Here is a 23,519-nt window from a genome sequence, read left to right on the forward strand (position 1 = left end):
GAAACTTTTCTATTAAAAATTTCAACAGAAGCAAATATGATTTCTTTTTTAATATTATTACTTTCCAATTAAATTTCCAATAAAAGATAATTTTCAACAATTACATTTTCTAATATTTTGAGTTCCCTATTTTTCTCACTCCCTCCTCCCCTTGACAGTGAGTAATCTGATATAGGTTATACATGTACAATTATGATAAACATATTTCCATATTAGTCATATTGTGAAAGAAGAATCAGAACAAAAAGGAAAAAAAACATAAAACAAATTTTAAAAAGTGAAAATAATATGTTTTTTGTCTGCATTCAGAATCCAAAATACTTTCTTTGGATATGGAAGTTATTTCAAAAGTCTTTTAGAATTGTCATAAATATAATTTCTTAAAATAAGTATGCTTTCTATATTTAAAAAGTTACAGGGTAGCCTAATATTTCAATTCTTTAAGGAAATATCCTAAAGAGATTAACCAAACTGAGTCACAAATACTTACTTGTTCATGGGTAATAACTCATTTCTTTTGATGGCACTGTCTGATTTTCTATCACTTTCATACAACCTTTGCACATTTCTTCCAGTTCGAAGTGGTGGGCCTAATTTGTCCATCTTACTACTAAAATATATAAAGGGGTACCCATAAGGAGATTGCTAATGTTTGCTATTTTAGTAATTCAATATTATACAAAATTAGACAGTAATCTTTCTCATTATAGTTCTTTCTTTTCTTTTTCTCCCACTGTCCTAATTATACTAAGAGCTTTCCAAGGAATAAATTAATTTAAGCACTTATGTATATACTGCAGACATTCACAGAATTTACCCAAGAATCACTATTGGATTCATAAATACTATAGATTCCCCACATGACAATGCAGAAGACTGGCACAAGGTCACAATGTTATCCTTAAAACATATCAAAAACTACTTTGTAATCACTTTGAAAGAATATATTAAGATAGGATAAACATAGCAGTGGGGGGGGACGACAAAAACAGTTGCCTTAAGACATAAAGCAAATTAGTGAAGCTAAGTGGAAACTGGGACTAATAAACTGTCAAATTTCTGGTCACTTTTCATTCTGTTTTCTAAGTACTTTTTTTTATCATAATATTCATCACCTTGTTAAATGATTTATTTGTATTTTCTGATAAATGCATATAAAGACAAAAACCTTATCACTGAGGGTCTACAATTTGACTCCTTTATTAGCTAAGTAATTAACTAGAAAGAATGCAAATGACTCTGGTTCCATACAATTTCTCTTAAGTATCAGGGACTTGTGGAATGTCTCTTATGGAAACTACTCTTACAAAGAGGGAAAAAAAATGAGGCAATGGAGAAGAATATTTAATTCTGATAGTCAACAGAGACTAAGAATAAGATCAGTTTCTTTAAATGTATAGTGAAGAAACTAAATCAAAGACCTACATGCAAGTGCATTAAATTTTCAATCACCTGAAAAAACTAAAGTGTTTATTATGGAATTTTTTTATGGAATTTTTTTTAAACGAATGAAGAGACACCACCCAGAGGATAACAGAAAAAACTACACCAATTTAAGAGTAATTTTCATCTCTTTTCAACAGAAGCATTTTAATTACATGTAACAGCAACTGCCATTATCTTTTCACTGTCAAAACAAAAAAAAATTATTTACCTATAAAGAAAAAGTCTTAAATTATAAAAGCTACTTTAAATTTTTAAAGTTTAATAATACCATAGAGACTATCTTTAGATATTTATAAGATGAATTTATAAAGTCTTAGCCAATTCTGAATGCTGCTTAAAAGGATTTATTTTTAATAAATACTTTAGTAAGTTCTAAGGATGAGAAATAAAGAAAAATGAGAAATTAATATTATAAAGTTCCAATCTGAAAAGTCACCCATTATCAAAATATAACCGACCCATAAGTCCAATTATCAAAATATGCAAGGTGAAAAATCTGGGGACTTGGGAAATAAGAAATAAAAAATTGTTCTCAGAAATTAAAATGTTCCTTTGGGTTTTCACAAAATTTTTCCCTAAAATGTGGATAAGTAAGAATCTATCTTATGTCCTGTCAGATGAATGTCAATCTCAGAGTCTGCATATCTGATGTTAACTTTCCCTGTGTACAGGTGGTGTATGACTTAGTATCTGGTTTCTTGACATTAAGGTCTAGCTACTAAGCATAAGAGAGTCACATTTATAAGGGAAAGACTCTTTCCCTTCACTCTTGGATAAAATGGCTGTTAACTATTATTTCTCCACATTCGTTAGCCTTTAAGAAGGAGATTAATTTACTTTTACTATGAAGTACAAACAGAAACAAAAAATAGATGAGCTACACATAGAAAATCTGGAAGCAGGTGAAGAATTTTTTTCCTTTAATTTGTACTTAATTTTCAAGTAGTATTTTTTATATTTCAATTGAATAATTCCTCCACCAACTAAATTTACATCCAGTTCAAGCCTTAGAAGATGCTATGTACAAAGATTTCATCATCTTGAATAATCCTGGTGACAAGTTCTTTTCAAACTTAGAATGATCCTTGGAAGACAGAAATGGAGCATATCATTGGGACTGTATTCAAAGCCTTTTCTGATTTGTTGTTACCTACCAGAATTTTTACTCACAATAAGGTATGAGAGAAATTTAGTAATATTACATAAGTACATAATAAATACATTATAAAATTCCAAGAATAGTTTTCATTCTTTACTTAAATTTAAATATACTATAAGGATATTTGGGGGCATGACAACACAAAAAAGTTGTTTTCCTCAGAAGAATAAACCTCCAGCAAAGTCATCTTCCAATATCTTGTTAAGGTATAGAAATGACTAAGTTTTCAATTCTATGGCAGCAAAATGCAAGTTTTCATAAGGTCCTACCAAGCAACAAAGGTTTTTCATACAAGTCTATAATTAGACTATTAATTTTTACCTGAGAACTAGACTGGAAAGGCTCCTTGTGAAAAAGTTGAGTCAAAGGTAATGGAATTTTTGTTTAATCCAAAACAACAATCTACAACATGGAGGAACTACAATGTTCAATGGTTGAGGAATGAGAGGACGCTGACAAAAAACAAAATACCTTATGCATTTTAGTAAGTGATTTAGGGACAGCTAGGTGATGCAGTAGATAGAGCACTAGCCCTGAAATCAAGAGGACCTGAGTTTAAATCTAAACTCAGACACTTAATAATTACTTAGCTGTGTGACCATGAGCAGGTTACTTAACCCCATTGCCTTGCAAGAACCAAACCCAAAAAAGTGAATTAATAAAATCTAATAGTAAGAGGCCATATGCACAGAAATATTTTTTAAAATAGAGAATGTTTGAAACAATTAAAAAAACTTTTGAAATTCCTAATTTTATTAGGATTAGGATTAGAAGGGAAAAGTCAAATGGGAGGGAGGGAAATCTCCACATAATATTTCTCAGATGAGGGTTTGATACTCAAGATATATATATATATACAGATGAGTAAATATATATGTGATGGGGGTATGGAGAGTGGGTGGATGTGTATGTATGATTAAAAACCATTTCAATCAAGAAGCGATTAGAAGATATGAATAATTATTTTTTAAAATGCAAACAATTAAAAATCAAATGAAAGGGGTGGCTAGGTGGTGCAGTGTGGTAACAGCACCAACCCTGGAGTCAGGAGTACCTGAGTTCAAATCTGGCTTCAGACACTTAATCATTACCTAACTGTATGGCCTTGGGCAAGCCACTTAACCCCATTGCCTTGCCAAAAAAAAAAAAATCAAATGAAAGAATGCTCCAAATCACTAATAAAATAAATGCAAATCAAAACATCCCTCAAGATTCAGTTTACAGCCAGCAGACAGTGATGACAAAAGTGGGAAAATCAATGTTAAAGGGACTGTAGGAAAATAAGCACTCTAATTCATAGTTAGTGGAAATGTGAATTAGTAAGTACACCATTCTTGAATGCAATTGCGATTATATACAAACATTTTACTAACTGTGATAATACTCTCTGATGGAACTATAACATTGCTTGACCAATACTCAAAAGAGGTCAAAGAAAGAATAAAAGGTCTTCTGTGCACAAAAATATTTATAGTAGCATTTTGTGGTGCAAAAAACTTGAAACTAAGGAGATATTCAACGATTGAAGAATGTGTGAACAAGTGACAGTATTATAAATGCAATGGAGTACTATTGTACTTTAAGAAATGAGGAAATAGATCATTTCAAAAAAGATATGCAGATCATACTAACTGATAACAAAGCAAAGCAGAACCAGAACAATAAATTTGATAACATCAATATTATAGTAATGAACAATTTTAAGAACTTATATAAACTAACAAAGAATTAATGAGGGAGCAGCTAGGTGGTGCAGTAAATAGAGCACCAGCTCTGGAGTCAGGAGAACCTGAGTTCAAATTCAGCCTCAGACACTTAATATCACCTAATGTATGACCTTGGGTAAGTCACTTAACCCCACTGACAAATAAATAAAAATTTAAAAAAAGAATTAAAGAGCAGAATCAATAGAACAATTTATACAGTAATAGTAACACTGTAAAAACAAACAATTCTGAAAGCTGTAAGAATGATTCTAGGCTATCAATGATAAAATATGTTCTCCATTACAGAGAGATGATGAATTTAAGAAAATAAATAGAATGTTTGTATACATATGTATGTACATATACATACATCTATATACACACATATCTGACATACTATACTATACATATCTGCTACAGGAAATTTATTTTCTTTTAGGGCGGAGAAGAAATAGATCTGTTCATTTAAAAAATAAACAGGTGGGAATGATACATACTTTCAGATGAGGTCACTATATTATTAGTTTTATTTAAATGCTTTGTTACAAGAGAACTTTCATGATGAAGTAACCATTAGCATACTGTAAAAATAAAGTTCAACAGAAAAAACTTAAAATATGGTAAAAATGGAAAGACAAGAACTGATATAAATGAAGAGGAGACAAGAAAATAATATACATGACTACAGCAATGTAAAAGGAAAGAACAACAAAATAATTAAAAATGGACATTGAGAAATTACAAAGAATAAGCTTGGCCACAAAGAGGAGCTTTGAGAAGATACCACCCTCTATTCCTTAGAAGAGATAAGGTATTATCAAGTACAAAATACTGAATATACCTTATTTTTTCAATTTACTGACTGATTTGTTGATTTTCTTTCTTTCCTTAGTCTTGGTAAGAAAACAATTGTTATAAGGGACGGCTCTTTGAGAGAGATGCAGGAGGAAAATTTTGGTTGATATAAAAACAAAAGATAACTGTAAAAATTTATTTAGTTAGTTATTTTTAGGTTTGCAAGGCAAATGGGGTTAAGTGGCTTGCCCAAGGCCACACAGCTAGGGAATTAAGTTTCTGAAGCCAGATTTGAACTCAGGTGCTCCTGATTCCAAGGCCAGTGCTCTATCCACTTAGCCACCTAGCTGCCCCAAAAATTTATTTTTGAAAAATTCCTCAGTTAATCATACCCAAGTTGATTAGGATCTAATTTCAACAAGAATAAAACAGCTGCTTCTCAAAACAAGTTTGACTAAAGCCTTTTTAACAGATCCTAAAGTGACAGAACCCAACCAAAACAAAACCAGTGAAACAACTTTTCAGCAAGATATCTTGGAGCAATTTCAGGAAAATGTTTGATAAAAAGCCCAGTGTAGGTGGGAGAGTTGGGAAGCCAGTGAGATGCTTTTGGACACAGCATAGCTAAGGTTCTGCTGGAATAACAATGCCAGCAGTAAGGATTCTAACTACAGTTTGGGAAGTAAGGTTTCAAGACTTAGGAAGCTAATGCAGTGGTTGGACTATAGCACAAGAAGCAAACAGAATACCAGAAATGGCAGAGCAGAAGCCAAAGACCAGAACCCTAGAACACTAGCCCCCAGATAAAAAAAAAATTTGAAAAGCTTGGGACTATATATACCACAGAAACAGAGTTCAACTGACAAAATGATCAAACAAAAAAAAAAGTGCTAACCATTGACAGCTACTATTATGAGGGGATGAAAAAACACTATCTTAGAAGAGGAAAGCAGTGACAAAATGCCTACATGAGAAGCCTCTAAGGGGTTGGTTGATGAATTGGTTTCATCCAATTCCAAAAGACCTCTTGGAAGAGCTCAAAAAAGATTTTAAAAACCAAAGAAGAGAGGAAAAAGAAAAATGGAGAAAAGAAATTTCATGCAGGATTATTAGGAAAAATTAGCTAAAGAAAACAATAAAGTAAAATGGACCAAATGGAAAATAAAATTCACCAACCGGAAATAGAAACAAAAAAGGCCAAAGAAAATAAAATCTTAAAAACTAGAATAGGAAAAATGGAAAGGAATGATTCTGTGAGACAGCAAAATTTCACTAAACAAAACCAAAAGACTGACAAAAACAATACATAAGTATCTCTCAGGAAAAAAAACCGACCTGGAAAATAGATCCAAGAACAATATTATTGGTCTATGATTTTTTTGGTCTGCCTGAAAGTCATAATCAGAAAAAAGAGCCTGGATGATATCCATATGCAGAAAGTTATCATGGAAAAGTGCTCTAAAGATAAAATAGTCCTGGAAAGAATCTGAACACCCCCAGAAAGAGATTCCAAAATAAAAACTCCAAACAACACTGTAGCCAAATTTCAAAATTCTAAGCCAAAGAAGAAAATAATGCAAGCTGTCATGAAGAAGCAATTTAAATACCAGGAACCACAATCAGGATTAAGCAGGACTTATCAGCTTCAACATTAAAGGATCATAGGGCCTGGATACAGAGGCCAAAGGAGTTTGAATTACAACTAAGAATCAACTAATCTGCAAAATTCAGCATGTCCTCTCAAGGGAAAAGATGAATTTTCAACAAAATAGAGGACTTTCAAACTTACCAGATAAAAAGACCAGAACTGAATGGAAGATTTGTTTTAACTTTGGATAACTGTATTTCTCTTAGGACAGCTGCAAGGAGCTTATTTAAACAGAGGGTGTGGGGTATAAACTTTACACTGATGTAGTCATGTCTATTATTTTCTTGGCTTTACTTACTTCATTTTCTATCAATTCATGTAAGTCTTTCCATGCTTACCATATTTTAAGTTTTATTGCTAATTTTGTTTTTACATTAAGTTTATGATTACTTCTACTTTGTGAGTTCTCCTGTAAGTAAAGCATTTAAGCATAAGTAATAATTTAGTGACCTCACCTGAAAGGAATCATTAGCTTGCCCATTTCTGTTTTATAAAAGTTTTGTGATCAAATTTTTAGCTCTTGAAGGTTGCATTCCTATTGGATTGGTGGAAGGGAGGGTACTTGAAAAGTGTGTATGGATATAAATTGAACTCTTAGTTCTTGAGGGTTGCATTTATATTGGGACTATAATGTGATAAAGCTTATAAATCAATCAACTCTTGAGAACTGTACTTTATCAAGACAGATAAAAGGAGTATACTTAGATAGTTTACAAGATAAGTATAAACAATTAAGACAAGAAAAAGAGAATTACAGAGGGAGAAGTCATTAGAGGATAACCACCACATAATGAGGACAAAGGACCTATATAGTAAAGGGAAAGAAAGGAATATATGAGCATTGAGTGCTCATATTCCAAGAAGGAATAATAAGCATTACCATATAGGTTTAGAAAATACCCTACCCTACAGGGAAGTTGGAGGGGAAGGGGGAGGAAAGGAGAAAGTGAGGTTGATAAAAGAGAAGGGGAAAGTTAAAGCAAAGGAAAAAGTTAAAGCAAACGTTTAAAAAAAAGCAAAATAAAAGGGAAAGGGAGACAGGTAAAAAGGAAAGTAGATTGAGAAATACAGTTAGAAGCAAAACATCAGTGAGGAGGGATAAGGAAAAAGAAGAGAAGAAAAAAGGAGGAGGGGGAGACAGGATGGTGGGAAATAAAGAATTAGTAGTCTTAGCAAAACCAAAAATAGATCTAATTAAAAGGCATAAACAAAGAGGACAGGCATTGTAAAGCTGAGGTTAATTAACAGATGTAGTTGTGAAATTTTATGAAATACTCCTTGTAATACCCTTCAATTGGGGAATGGCTGAACAAGTTATGCTATATGAATGTTAAAGACACTAACTAAATGATGCTGATTAAAATGAGTAGAACTAAGAGAACATTATACACATTAACAGCAACATTGTGGAGAATTATGATGGAAGTAATTTTCCTCACCAATTGATTAAAGATAATCCAGAACAAAGCATACTATGTTCACTTTTTAAAACTTTTTATGGTTTTTCTTTTTTCTCATGGCTTTCCCCCCCTTACTTCTAATTTTTTTCTACAACATGACTAATATAGAAATATATTTAAAATGTACATGCACAACCTATATCAAATTGTTTGCTGCCATGGGGAGGGGGAAGGCAATGGGAGGACAGCAAAAACTGTGGAACTCAAAAGCTGTAAAATGATCAATACTGAAAACTATCCTTGCATGTCACTGGAAAATAAATATTTTTTAAAAAATAATAATAAAATGGTTGCTGGGGCAGAAATGATAGGCTTATTGTGGGAAAGTGATCACTCCCTCTTCTAAGATAGAGGAAAACTGGATAATTTGAAATGCTGTCCAGACTTTGAACAATCAATTTCAAAATCATATTCTAAAATTATGTATAAGGCAATTCAACCCAGATGAGACAGGAAATTTCTAAGACTAAAATTCTGAAAACACAAGAGAATCACTTACTATGAGAAGGAGAAATTGAGAGTGGTCTGAAGAAAAGTCAACAAAACCCTTAAAATACACAGAAAACAAAAAAAAGACTTTCAGGAGAAACTTTTTATTACATGTTAAATTTAAATAATAAATTTAAAAGAGAAGTACAAGATCTCACATCCAATCCTCTTCTTTGTTCTTTGTATACTGAAATATTTGATTTTATTGTAATGTTTGTAACATATTGCTCATATTTAGTGATGATTAAGTTCATAAGGAGTATTTTTAAAAAAAATAAGAACTGAAGACAAAACCAAATGTGATAACAAAATATGAATGAATCATAAGAGTGTAACACAATCCTTCCTACAAAATACTGTCAGGCATTTATTATGAGCTTAGGATGGTAGGAGAGTCAAGACTATAAAGGAATTTTTTTCATTTTGCCTTTGTCTCCTTACAAAAGAGAATCTAAGAAGGAAAAGGGTCCTAGTCTGTGCCTGAAGGGGATGATGGCAATTGATAAGAGAGAAAGGAAAACTGCTCAGTGTCTTATTCTGCTTTTGTTATTGCTATTTAAAAGAATAACATTAGGAAACAATGAAACAAAAATGGCAAAGGAGTTGATAAGGAAGCTCAATAAGGACATAGTAATAAGAGTGCCAGGTTACCCTTAATGAAGTAATCAGATTATACACAATACAATCAGATAGATTTGGAAATGACTGAATGGTCAGACTTAAATTGCAAATTAAGGACTCAAATTCTTCATGAGAAGTAGAAATCTGCATGATTTGTGCTTGGCCCAGGAAGCATTCAACATTTTCATTAATGGCTTTAAAGTTATTGAGGATACAATCATCAACTTTAAAAACCATACTAACCTGAGAAGAATAATTAACATAGTAAATGACAGTCAGGATCCAAAAGGATCTTTAAGAGTATCTTTAACCTCTAGTATATTTGAAGTAATAAATAATTTCTGCTAAGAGAGGTTATACAATCTTATCCATTCATATTTTCAACTCTATTGCTTTCTTTTACTCCTTACCTTAAAAGCATCAGTGACTTAGGAAAAGGAAATTATAGAAATACTACTGATTAAAATAAGATCCATGGGATCTTGGATAATAATTCTGATAAAACATAGATGAATAACATCCCCTTTCTGAGTAGCAAAAATATTTATATAATAACTATGAGCATTAATGAATTCATATTTTTGAAAAAATTATTTTTTATTGAAAGTTAAATAAATTTTAATTGTAAAATTATCTCTATTATAAACTTTAAAGGTATTACTGAAAATGTGAAATTGCAACATTTAAAGTCATTTTATTAAGGGCATGTCTATACCAATGGTTTTCATAGCTTTCTATCAATTTAAAGAGGCCTCAATCTAGTCACAGAAGCTGATAGGGATCAAGAATCCGATATAAATTAATCTCAAACAATTAGGTTATAGGCAATAAAAATGGTTTATAAGGTACTCAACAAAATAGTCACTTTGGTGGTAGGCTAATCATCTTGCCCTTCAGTATATCTATAAAGATCTTGTGAAATTCTTTGGTATATTTCTTGTCTTACCATAAGAATATGCAAAATCTGGATAAAACCAGGAATTTTTTCTTATAATTCTTTCTTCAATCAAAGGACTAACCAAAAGCATATTTCTACTTCTGCCACAGCCTACTGATTGGTATCTCTGTTCTAAATGCAAGTTAATATCTCCCTTGGAGGAGATGAAGAAATTTAAAAATATGCTTCTCTATCCTCTAGGCTGTTAGAAAGAAAGATTCCTAAAAGGAAATAGAAGAGTTTGGGTTCAATGAATGATAAAAGGTCTTGAGGGTAATAACAGGACATAACCCTTATCAATTTGTTGATGATGAATAGGCATGTTTCAAAGAGGAGGAACAGAATAATTATTACTTAAAAGCAAGTTTAAGGCTCTGTCTTAAGATTGTTGAACTGTATTTTCTAAGGAGGAAGAAACTTCTGGTTCTTGCAAGAATAATTGCTGCCAACTTATGGTGATCCACAGGGGAAAAAATGGTATTTCCAGAGGGAACTTAAAAAATGAAGTCTTGAGCAATAAACTGAAGACAACTGAACACTATTTCTCCTTATTTTTGTTCACTGAAGGAAAGAAAAGCAGAAGATAAAAATTAATTAAGGAAGTATGAAAAAAATCCAAGAAGTTAGGGGAGGCTAGGTGGTACAGTGGATAGAGCACCAGCCCTGGAGTCAGGAAGACCTGAATTCAAATCCTGCCCTAGACACTTTAAAATAATTACCTGGCTGTGTGACCTTGGGCAAGCCACTTAACCCCATTGCCTTTCAAAAAAAACTAAAAAAAAAAATCCAAGAAATTGAATGAGGAATATTGACGAAAAGTATTTTGAGTGCTTGATCACTGCATTGCTCAGAGTTACTAAGTTTTTTGAAGTTCACTATCTTTATAATATCGCTATGTAAATTATTATATAACTTGTTCTCCCCATTTTATTCTCTTCAATATGCATCAAATCTTCTCAGGTTTTTCTGAAAGAGAGTAGAACAGAAATGATTTTGCCTCTAGACTACACTATGGAACATCGGATCAGAAAAAGCAACCAAATAAAAGTCTAGGAAATAGTATCATAAGCCTGGAATGGTAGCATAGTAATGGGAGAGTTCAATTATTCAGACATTTGCTGGACCTTTCTGGCAAGAAGAAAGCAGCTATTAAATACACAATTTCCTTAATGACAATTTTATTATTCAAAAAAAACAAGGAGAATTTCTATTCTTTACTTAATTCACACTAATGGAGAAGATGTTGCTGAACAGAAATTAACTGTAAACTCAACAGAAGAAACTATTTCATCCTAGAGTTTGTGTTAAAGGAAAGGGAACCTAAACAAAATGTGACATGCATCCTAGATTTTTGGAAAGCAAGTTTCAAAAGGAGAAATAGGTAAATGGCATAACTGACAGGGGAGGTCAAGAATTCTTCTCTGTGACTCAGTTTCTTCATTAATAAATTGGGGGTGAAAATTGCACCTACTTTCCTATATTGTTGTGATCAAATGAGATAGCACATGCAAAGAACCTTATAAAGTATAAAAGTTCTATTATAATCCAGTTATTGCTATATTTAATTCATTTTCTCTTCAAAGGAGAATGATCTTTACAATGGAAATGACAGAAGAAAAATAACTGGAACTTTTGACTAAAGCAGATCATCCTATTCTTACAGAGTGGAAGAAAAGACACAAGTAAGATAATGATAGGAGGGAGGTAGACATTTATTGAGCACATACTATGTGTTAGGCATTGAGACTGCACTTTGCAAATATCATATTATTTGATCCTCCCAAGACCCCTGGGAGGGAAGTGCTACATCATTCCCATTTGACAGCTGATGAAATGGGCCAACAAAGATAAAGGAACTCCAGGGCTACCAAGTGTTTGAGGCCAGCTCTGATTCCAGGCCCAACATTTCAACCGCCTCAACATCTGGCTGCTAGTGGGATGATGAGAGGTAACAAGCTGCTATTTGTTCAGCATCAATACCACAAGGATTCTTAATGGGAATGTTCAGAGATCTCTTCTGCATCTCTAACATTTGATACTACTGATTAACTTCTCCTGGACATTCTCATCACTTAGGTTTTCCTGAGACTATTCTCTGATAGTCCTATCTTTTTGGCCACTCCTTCTTAATCCCTTTTTTCCCTGGATCTTCATCCAGATCATGGTCTTCTTTTCTTTTCATTCTAGTTTTTGTCCTGGAATTGCTGTACTTTTTTTTGTTTGGTGTTTTGGGAGCTTTTTTGTTTGTTTTTTTGCAGGGCAGTGGGGTTAAATAACTTGCCCAAGGTCATACAGCCAGGTAATTATTTTAAAGTGTCTGGATCAGGATTTGAACTCGGGTCCTCCTGATTCCAGGACTGGTGCTCTATCCACTGTGCCACATAGCTGCCCCTGTATTTTCTTTCAAAAAAAAATTGTATGACTATTCAAATCTAATTGGTTTCTTTTTGGTAATCCTATGTATTTCATTTTTTGCATTTCATAATAGTATTCTAGACTTCCCCAGATTGCTAAAGAGATCTATTCTATGTTTCTGCTCTATACTATCTTGTTGATCTCATCAGCTCTATGAAAATATTTTCCAGATCAGTATTTCAATTCTCCTTAGCTGTCAAAGTTTTATTCCTGCAACACCTACTTGTAGTTTGAAATTTCAAGTCTCATAGTCATCTCAAACTCAACATATACAAAATAAAACTCAATTATCTCTCCTCCTAAAACCTTTCCTCTTCTGATCTGCATTATTTTCATTTCATTATTTAATTTTATTACACATTTTATTATTTACCACTATCTTAACTCACCCTGATTTATAACCTTGATGACTTCTTACTCTCACTCACAATAAATATCCAATCCACTGCCAGATATTTTCACTTCTACCCTTTGTGTGTGTGTGTTTCTTCTCTGCCAGATTCATTACCCCATTACCTCTTGTCTTTCCTTCCTCTGATTTAATCTCCACTTAGCTACTTAAATTATTTTTCTAAAATGTAGCTCTGACCATATCACTCCCAGGCTTTCCTACTTCTATACAATATGCTCCAATGTCTTATTAACTCCAGGATGAAGTATGGATTTCTTTGCTTGCCATTTTCAAAGCTCTTTATATCCTGGTCTCTTCCTTTCCAGTCTTCTCACATTTTATTTTTCTCCACTAACTTCTACATTCCAACAACATGGCCATTAGAATTCCTAACAATATATTCCCTCTCTTATTTCTGTGCTTTTGCAGAAATTATCTCTCATGTCCTAGAAAATTCTACAACCTCACTTGTGCATCTTTACTTCCCTAACTTCCTTCAAAACTTAACTCAAATCCCATTAACTCCAAAAGGTCTTTCCTGGTTTCCCATAGCTCCAAATGCTTTCCCCTCTAAGAATGTCTTCCATCTACTCTATATATATTTTAAATACACTGACTTGTTTCCATGTTGATTTCCCTCATTATAGTATAAGTTCTTTGACTTTTGTTTTGCCTTTCTTGGTATTCCCAGTGCCTGGCATATAATAAACAACAAATGCTCTTTGACTTGACATAACAGTATATGAATAGCTATCATATAGAAGAGGAACTCTAAGGGGGTCAAAAGAGCGAGCAAAGAATAATAAATAAGTAGAGACAAATTTAGACTTGATATCAGGAAAAACTTAATCAGAATTGTTCAAAAAGTGAAGGTTGCCTTAAGAAGTAGTGACTTGCCCTCCTTGGAAATCTTCAATCAAAAACTAGAAATTCTCTTGAAAGGTATGCTATAATGATGATTTCTTCGGAAAAACAGATTAGACTAGAAAGCTACTAAGGTCCCTTCTCTTAAATTTTGTGATTCTGTGATTAATCAATAACCATGTGTTAAGTATCTTCTATGAAACAGGCACTGTGCTACGTGCCAGAGATGAAGGAATAAAATTTTCCTCACATCAAGGAGTTTACATCCAATTGGGAAAAACAAACACATGATTATGTAATGTAAATAAAAAATATTTACAATAAAATTGCAAAGCTGCAAGAATATCACTTTAGCAGCTTCCAACTTCTCTACAAGTCAATCTCAGTAGAAAGTACCTTTACAATATATTGGACATTAGGTTTCAAGTCAGTTAAGTCCCTGAGTTTTTTTTAAGTCTGATAAAGAGAAATTTAATTGCTCAAAATTATAAAAACACAAAACTAATTTTCTGTCTCTGAAAGTCAAAATGATAAACTCTAATTTTAAAATTTTTATTTTATTTCGTAAGAACAAAAATCTATATATATAGTTTCCTTTGTGCTTCCCACAGCACCAGAAACTAAAACAATATTAAATATGTTACTTGGTGGATCAACAAATGTTGAGAATTTATCTAAAATGTTACTTTATTATTATTCTATGAAGCTACTATACAGATGGAAATAATATAAAAAACAACATTAATATAGAATTCCTCGGGGGTGGCTAGCTGGTGCAGTGGATAAAGCACCAGCCCTGGAGTCAGGAGTACCTGGGTTCAAATCCGGTCTCAGACACTTAATAATTACCTAGCTGTGTGGCCTTGGGCAAGCCACTTAACCCCATTGCCTAGCAACCCCCCCCCCAAAATATAGAATTCCTCTAAAGAAGTACATTTTAAAGCAGCATGACTAGAGATTTTTTAAAAATCATTAATAATAATATTCAAAAGGAAGATTGGATTCACTTAATAGAAATATGCTTTATAGCAGACTTACATTTCATCTACTATCTATTATTCAAGTTAGCAAGTATTTACTAAAATCAGATCTATCTATATCTAAGAGAAGCAAGTGATTTTTTCTTTTTTTTCAGACTGACAAAACATTCATAAGGAAAAGATTCAATAAAACTTTTTCACAAGGTGAAATATTTCTAATAGGAATTCTTAGTGCCTTTAATCAATCCATGGATAGAGAAATTAGCTCCCTGCAAAAACAATTCATTTAATCTTATTTACTAAAGAGCCTGAAAAATATTGTTTTTTAAATTTATACAAAAAAGACTTTAGGTACATAACACTTAGTAGAAGAAATGAAAGATGAAATTTGTTTCACCATAAAAAGGATTATGTCCTTTTGTGGCCCAGCATATAGTGCAATGGACAGAAAAGTAGGCCTGGAATTGGGAAGACCTAAACTCAAATCTGGTCTCAGGCATGTACTAGCTCTAAAACTCTGGGCAAGTCACTTCTGTCTGTTTTCTCAACTATAAAACAGTGATGAAGATAATAATAGCATCTATCTTGCAAGGTTGTTGTGAGGATCAGATGAGAAAATAATGGTAAAGTGTTCAGGACAGTGTCTGGCTCACAGGATGCACTACATAAATAGTCCCTTTCCTTCCCTCTGCAGATAGCAGAGCTGTCTTCGTTCTGGTTCTCTGTATCTTTATAGATTTGTATATATCATCTCCACTTCTGGGTCTCAATTCATTAGCTGCTTAGGCCCTAACTCAGCAGTTTTCAAGTACAAAAGTTGTCTCTGACCTGACCTCCCAGCTAGATAACTAAGTATCTAAGTCTTTGAGATTCTTCAGGTTAACTAAAGAAGCCAAAGTGGTCCACAAAGGTTTATATTGTCATATATAAATATGTATATGTAAAAGCTTGGTAAATGTATCTTTCTATTTACAGAAAATGTAAACAAAGTCTACAGAAACCTTCTTCTCTTTTATCATACAAAAAATAAATGTTTTTGAAATTACTCAAGTAGAATGTTCTATGTCACAATAAATGACTATCCCACAACAAATGACTAGAATCTTTGATATTTGACTTTCTTATAATTGCAGAAACTAAGTGATACAGTATTCATTTTGTTTAAAAAGAAATATCTTGAAAAAATATTTTTCATATTTATACAAAAAGGACTTAAGTACATAACACTTAGGAGATATGACAGAAGAAATGAAAGGTGAAATTTGTTTCACCATGAAAAGTACTATGTGCTTTTGTGGCCCAACTGGTGATGCAGTAGACAGAAAAGTAGGCCTGGAATCTTAGGATTCTTACAATACAGTTAGTTAGGCAAACCACATTACCCAATTCAAATGTTTGCAATTTTTCTCCTCTTAAAAACCATGCTTAAGTTCATTTTTTAGAGTGCTACATTTCAACCTACTATAAGGATTAGAAATAATCATTTTTTGTAATGAGGAAAATATTTTCCACTGCAATTCTCACAGTACTGAATTTCACAGATCCTTCAAACATCAAAGCAAACACCTCTCTATAGCTAATTCATATCCTCCAAGCACAAAGAGGAGTATGTCAGTGCAAGTACACCAGTAATTCTTCAAATAATTTGCAGTAGGGATGGTCAGTAAAATAAACTCTATACATACCAACTAATAGAAACAGGCAAATGCTACTGTCACCTACTTTTAAAAATTAGTTCAGAAGCTATCCAAATCTGACCTCAGACACTTAATAATTGCCTAGCTGTGTGACCTTGGGCAAGTCACTTAACCCCCCACTGCCTTGCCCCACAAAATTATTATTATTAAATTTATAATGGCACTAAAATATAGTGAGAAATGATATAGTGTATCATCTATATTTAAACATATATCAATGTACTCAATGAGAAAATAATTTCAATGCTAATATGCAACAAAATCAAAGATAGGGAAGGTAAGATATAGTTCAGAAAGCAGCAATAACTTGCTGACTAACTACATCTGCAGTATGTAGTTATATATGTATACATACATGTAGCATGTATACTTGTAGTTATGTATATAAACATATGTAGTTATTTATGTATACATATGCAGTTTGTAGACAGTAATTCTCTATATTTGAATAAAAGGTACCTCTCTAGAATATCAACTCCACACATGTTTTGAAGTAGGGCATAAAATATAATCCCCCTCTTTTGCCACTTATAGTTTGATAAATTTTTGCTGACATATTATAAATTTAACCAATATCAGGCTCAAATGTAATAATGAATGTAAATGACTTTGCAAACCTTAAAGAGTATTGTGATGATCCAATATTTGTACAAGTCCTAGGCAGGAATTATCATTTGAAAGTACCACATAACAAACTCTTAATTTTTGAGATGTGAAAAAGGGCCATAAGAACAGGTCATGTTTAAAAGTTTTCTAAACTTTTTTTTCTTAAGGGAAGGGAAAAAACCTATTTGCTTTTCTAAGCTACAGTTATGGATGAAATTTCCATGATATTAACTTTATCTTTCTAAAATAAATTAAGGGCAATGAAAGAAAAATTTTAACCCCACACCATTTTATCTAAAACCCAATGAAAATAAGGAATCTTATAAACTAAAATCTTACCTAAGATTTTAAACAAAATAATTCTAATGTAGCAGCAATGAAATTAACCTGAACAAAAACTTACCCTGCATGTGGAGCTGCAACCCCTTTATGAGAGGGAGATAAATTCTGAAGTTTGCTTCCAAAAGAGACACTGACAGAAGACCCTTTACTTGAAGGTGCAGCTTTCAATAAAAAGAATGAACATTAGTCTTTACTAGCATTGTAAGAAAGACTTTTGCATTTCTTTAAAGACTGTCTGGGTAATAATTCCTGAATAAAAGCACAACTGCGATTTATAGAGAAAATTAAAAACTGCAAGAAAATAGTAATTCCACAATCTCATGACAATTTTTGTTAGTCTTTATTCAACTGAAAAGAGAGAAGCAGTTACAAATGCCTATTAACATACTATATAATTGTTATCACATAGCTATATACGATAGTGAAAAAGTCCTTTCAAGATAACCTAAGTGCCTTAAACTCTGAGCTACAGAAGACCTTTACAGATAGTATCACAATCAAAAGATCAGGGAACAGTTGGGAGTGGTTTTTGTTGGTCTGAACAAAAGGTAACATATCAATAACAGCAGTATTAAGAGCCAAAAAGCATTATGATAGTGCTCTAAAACATGGAGTCACAGAGGTTAAGTTGTCCTAATGACCATAACCATGGAATCAATAACAAACAGACTTATACCTTTCCACTGTCCTGATTCATTCTGGTCCTATATCAAATATATAAACTATCAGGGTTCCCATTTGGATAGGACTCGGAGTGGACTATATAGCAGCTGTGGTACCAACATCTATTCCAGGGAACCCATTACTAACTCAAACCCTCACCAAATTTCTGGTCCAAATGAAGAAACTCTCACTCAAGTCTGGTATTGTCAAATGTTCCAGAGAATTTCCCCATCATATTTGATTTTGATTAGGAATGCTACCTCTAGGAATATTCCCTCTCACATTTGGCATCAACTAGTCTCAACCAAGCTCATTTACAAGGTATAAAACTTTCCTATTCAGGCTGCATTCTGAGTATGTAACCCCGCCCACTGAGATCTTTACCAACATACATACATGTCTCCCTTCTTCTCAGAGGAGTAATGCTGGCTGTGTGGTCAAATCTGTCTGTAACACCTTATTGTCTGTGTGTGTGTGTGTGTGTGTGTGTGTATGCTTTGTTTATATGTCTGCTTGCTGGACCTCATAGAAATCAAATTCATATTTGTACAAATTTCCCACGTACCAATTTCCTATAAATTTTGCTCTGAGTCAAGGAGTCAAATAGCAATTAGAAAAACAACAAAAAATTATTGTGGTTGGGAAACCTGAAAAATAACATTATTGAAAATTTTCTTAATATAACAAATACATTACTTTTCTTAAAATCTCAGTAATTGGGGGGCAGCTAGGTGCCGCAGTGGATAGAGCACTGGCTCTGGACCAGGAGTACCCAAGTTCAAGTCTGGCCTCAGACACTTAATAATTACCAAGCTGTGTGGCCTTGGGCAAGCCACTTAACCCCACTGCCTTACAAAAACTAAATAAATAAATTAATTAAAAATATCAGCAATTCTTCAGTCAAACATGTCTTACTTATTTTACTTCACTGTAAAATCATACTACCTTCATGTCTTATTCTGGTAACTTATTTGGAAAATACCTGTGAAATTTATGGTACTTCATACCTACAACAGACTTGCTGACATTACTTGGCTGTGGTAAACGTGAGGATGCTGAAGGAATTGTTCCTGGAGAATTTGTCTTTTTAAGGGCAAGAGGCTTGTACTAAAATAAAGAAAATAAAATAAATTAGAAACTTTCTGTGATAATCAGCACAAATTTTTCTTAGAGCTACTCCCAAAAGGACAGTCAAGCAAGAATATATATAGTTTCCCCCTCCCTTCTCCCTAATTCTCCTCCCCTTCAGTCTATTGGCTAGAGTTTTGAGGGTAAATCTATCCACTGAAATTTACCCCAAGAAAAGACACAAAGAAAAGGTGAAACGTTTTTATATTTTTCCCACCAGATAGTGAAGTAATTTAAGACCTTCACAATTATCTCAAACTAAAATGGAGTAATGTTTATGGTCAGATTATCCTCTCAGTTTGCAAAAATAGTTTTATCATAAAGCAGGTGGCTCTGAGTCTCTTTTGGAATACCAAGGTTTTTTTTTTTTTTGTCAAAAAGATTTCTTAACCCTGAGAGGACTTCACCAGAAACTTTCCCATACAATAGTAAATTATTTCAGAATCTAGATACCAAGTTATATAGACAGAACAGAGGCAAGCAATAATAGATTCTTCTTGTACTTTAAAAGCTAATATACAATCAGAGTATATCAATGAACCATCATGATGATCTTTTATTGAATAAATACTGTTTCCAAAGTTAATGGATCTCAGAATCCCAAGATCCCATGAATAAATAGCCTTACCTAAATACAGTGATTTTAGGGTGCCTAAGAATTCTTAAAAGTATCAAACTATGAGTTTCCTTTTTTAAAAAGAGATCGGGGCAGCTAGGTGGCACAGTGGATAGAGCACTGGCCCTGGAGTCAGGAAGACCTGAGTTCAAATCCGACCTCAGACACTTATTAATTACCTCTATGCAGTCTTTCCCACCTATCCCCAGAAAAGATTTATCACATATCATTTTACCTGTGTTCGAGAGGCTGACTTTCCTTTGGTATCAGAAGAAAATTTGCCTTTGTTACTAATACGAGCAGCTTGTTCCTTACAGAAATTAATATGTCTGTCAGCTGCATTTTCATTGAATCTTCTCTGGCAATATGGACATTGAATGTAATCTAAAAGATAAAAATACAAAAATAAATCAATTATATGTGAAATGAGTCTTAAGTGGCAATTTTATATATAACATATGCAATCATATTATACAGACATAGATATCATTTATTCAAAACACACAAATTGTAAATAAGATACTAGAGGTGAGTAGGAAATCTGCTAAGTTATAAAATTGCCAACCACCTCATAATTTTATCTTTTAACTGACAAACCAATAGAAAAGCAATGTTAAGGAAGACCTTGGATCAGACAGCTGCTGAATTCTAGCTTTACTCTATGCTGACCATCCCCCAGCTAAGTGGGAAAGGGGATAGAGAGAAATAAATAGAAAAAGGGACAAAAATCCTCAAAAATAAATGGTATTTATGGGTAAAGAAATGATACCTAAATTAGTTACCTGATGCTGAACTGGCATAGAAATTGATCGGCACAGTTATTGTTTCAAAAATCTATAGATGTTAACTACAGCAAGTTTCCTTTGTAGTATGGAATACCTCCTTTAAAGAGGAGAATTCATATTCTAAAAGTATCTTCCTTCTGCTGAACAGGCTACCTGATTCAACAGTTCTCAAGTTGTGACAGTTCTTCCTATAAAAATAGATCCCTACCTCTGACATGGTATGGGTGATAAAAATATTAATACTTTACATCTATTTATCAGGTAATAACTTTAAAGTGCTTTCTATATATTATCTCCTTTGATTCTCATGGTACTATTATGAAAGTGGAAGTTCAAATATTACTATTATGCATCTTTTAGATGAGGAAGTAAATTCAACGAACTTGTCTGAGGTCATCTTTGCTTATCACTGGCTAAGCAAGATTTGAACCCAGGTTTTTTCTGACAATTCTAATCACTTTTTTTAGGGTTTTTTTGTTTTTTGCAAGGCAATAGGGTTAAGTGGCTTGCCCAAGGCCACACAGCTAGGTAATTATTAAGGGACTGAGGCCGGATTTGAACTCATGTACTCCTGACTTCAGGGCCAGTGCTCTATCCACTGCACCACCTAGCCACACTAATGGTTCTGAGCCATCCAAGTCCTACAAAACATCTCAGGTGACTTTCTCAGAAGTACAATCCATGTACAAATTAAATTCTTTTAAGCAAACACTTACTATAGATGAACCTTACTTTTTTTTTTCTCCTCATCCTGTTTTCACTTGTTCCTAATTAGGGTTCAGGCTTGAGGAAGTAAGTGCTTTTACTGACAATCTCTTTCTCAGTCCTCCTTATTTCTTACCAGTCCCCCAGATAAATATATAGATAGCATTAGCTAGCTTTTAGCTAACCCCTGCCACCTGAACTCAGGATGTCTGGTCAGTAAAGCTGAAGTCCCACCTCCCAGTAACACAGGAAAACTAGTTCACAACACCTACAGAACTGATTGATGAACTGTTAAAAAAAGAAGTCTTCACTGCTTCCTGGGAAAATGCCACAAAATGTAACATCTAGTTAAAAAACTGAACACTATGCTTCAGCTTGACCTGATATATGCCAGCTTGTATGGCCATTTTATTAAACTTCAAAATGTCTAGACTTAAACATCATTTAAAGACTTTTCCCAGCATTCAGCTCACCTGAAGAGCCCCTGAAGAAATTCACCAGAAAGCACAGATGGTTTTGTTTTTAAGCAGATCTGAATATTTCTCAAAATCCAATCCCACAATGTTACTATTCATTAGGTAAAAGCTAAATTTATGATTCCCTGTTCATGCAGACTGGTGCCTAACAGGTGACATGACTGTGGCAATTTGAAAACAAATTTTTCTAAACCTGTTTTTTTCATATCTTAAAAGGACCCTGAGCTAATTGTTCTAGTCCAAAAGTCAAGTTCAAACTTGGAATAATAGAACTGATGGATCACAAAGGTCTGTAGATTCTATCTCAGACAAATTCAAGGAAGGGGATGTTGCCACTTCTCAACTCTAAAACAGCAAAATCTCTAAAGCAACATTCTTCATGTTTTAGAATTTCTTAAAGGCAGCAACTACATTTAAGTTTCTATCATCAAACACTCTCATCCTGAAAAAATAGGCATTTTTTCCTAACATCTCATATCTTTATTTTAATGCATAATTTCTTTATTTTCAAGGCCTTGACAAGGTTTTCAGAAAGCATCTATTCTGTTCATCTTGCTCATCTATGACTATGTTACATGTGAATGACAACTACATGATCAATATTCTAATAAGAAAAAAATTTCAAGTTGTGCTAGATAAAATGGGAGTTATGTTATAGGCCACCAGTCAGAGATGGCACCCACAGGCATACCTAATATAACAGAAGTGAAGTCATTGCCATTTAACTTCACAATTATTATAATGAAAGTTTTCTGAAGACTCTATGAGGTTCTAAAAGATGTTCTCCAAAATAGCCACAGAGACTGTCTTTATTCCATATACTGAGGAGTCCCCTAAAATTTGACTAAAAAGTCAAGGAAAATAAATTGCTCATAATCTAGGCAAACCCTTCTTATTCTGTTGAAAGGGACCTAGTACTAAGTCAGCAAAACACTAATTACTATGATCTTGAACAATTCATCAGTAATAAAACTCAAAGAGTAAAAAATCTAATGGGTACTCAGCTTCTAAATCTGCCATATTCTGAGGAGGTTGTACCTTATGATGGGTCTGCTACAAAAGCCTAGTTCAAAGATTTTGGGGAGGGACAATTCCTTTTTCCGTAAGATTTTCAGTCAGAAATCATGAAACTCATTTGTCAGCACAATTAGCAATGGAACACATTTTCCTAGATCTTTCTGACTCAGGCCCATTTGACTCCTTCAGAAGGAATTTTCAACTCTGTAGGTAGTCCTCCACATTTAAATATTAAAATGTTCCATAGGGTAGAAAGGACTGACTAGAGTATAATTATATAACATTAAACTTTCTGTTATGATGGATTAGACATAGGTCATGTGAGGGTGTTGAAGACCCTCTATATTGCTAAACTTTACTTTTACCTAGGTATAACACAACAACACACTTTGTTACCATTACATAGGGCTGAAATTCCCAGTAAGAAAGACTAATGTGCTGATAATGTTAATACAACAAAGCTAATAAAATAAAACTTTAATACAATGGAGCTCCTTCATAAACTTCATAAACATAAGGTCAGGGCACAATTAGACTTGGTGGATACTAACAAAAATGTACTTAACCTTGTAC

The 23,519-nt window shown here is 33.2% G+C and overlaps 1 protein-coding gene across 2 annotated transcripts in view; it reads right to left on the reverse strand.

Moving 5' to 3' along the window:
• Positions 1-23,519, reverse strand: part of ZC2HC1A (zinc finger C2HC-type containing 1A) — a 60,968-nt gene that overhangs the window by 11,556 nt on the left and 25,893 nt on the right. The window contains exons 5-8 of one of the 2 annotated variants that reach the window (XM_074207322.1): positions 20,199-20,347; positions 19,227-19,326; positions 17,618-17,717; positions 491-610 (exon numbers count right to left, since the gene is read on the reverse strand). In XM_074207322.1, the coding sequence (XP_074063423.1) occupies positions 491-610; positions 17,618-17,717; positions 19,227-19,326; positions 20,199-20,347 (469 nt within the window). The remainder of the gene's footprint in view (positions 1-490; positions 611-17,617; positions 17,718-19,226; positions 19,327-20,198; positions 20,348-23,519) is intronic. The other variant, XM_074207323.1, reaches the window with a different exon arrangement.

This window comes from Macrotis lagotis, chromosome X, assembly GCF_037893015.1.
Source record: "Macrotis lagotis isolate mMagLag1 chromosome X, bilby.v1.9.chrom.fasta, whole genome shotgun sequence".
NCBI lineage: Eukaryota > Metazoa > Chordata > Mammalia > Peramelemorphia > Peramelidae > Macrotis > Macrotis lagotis.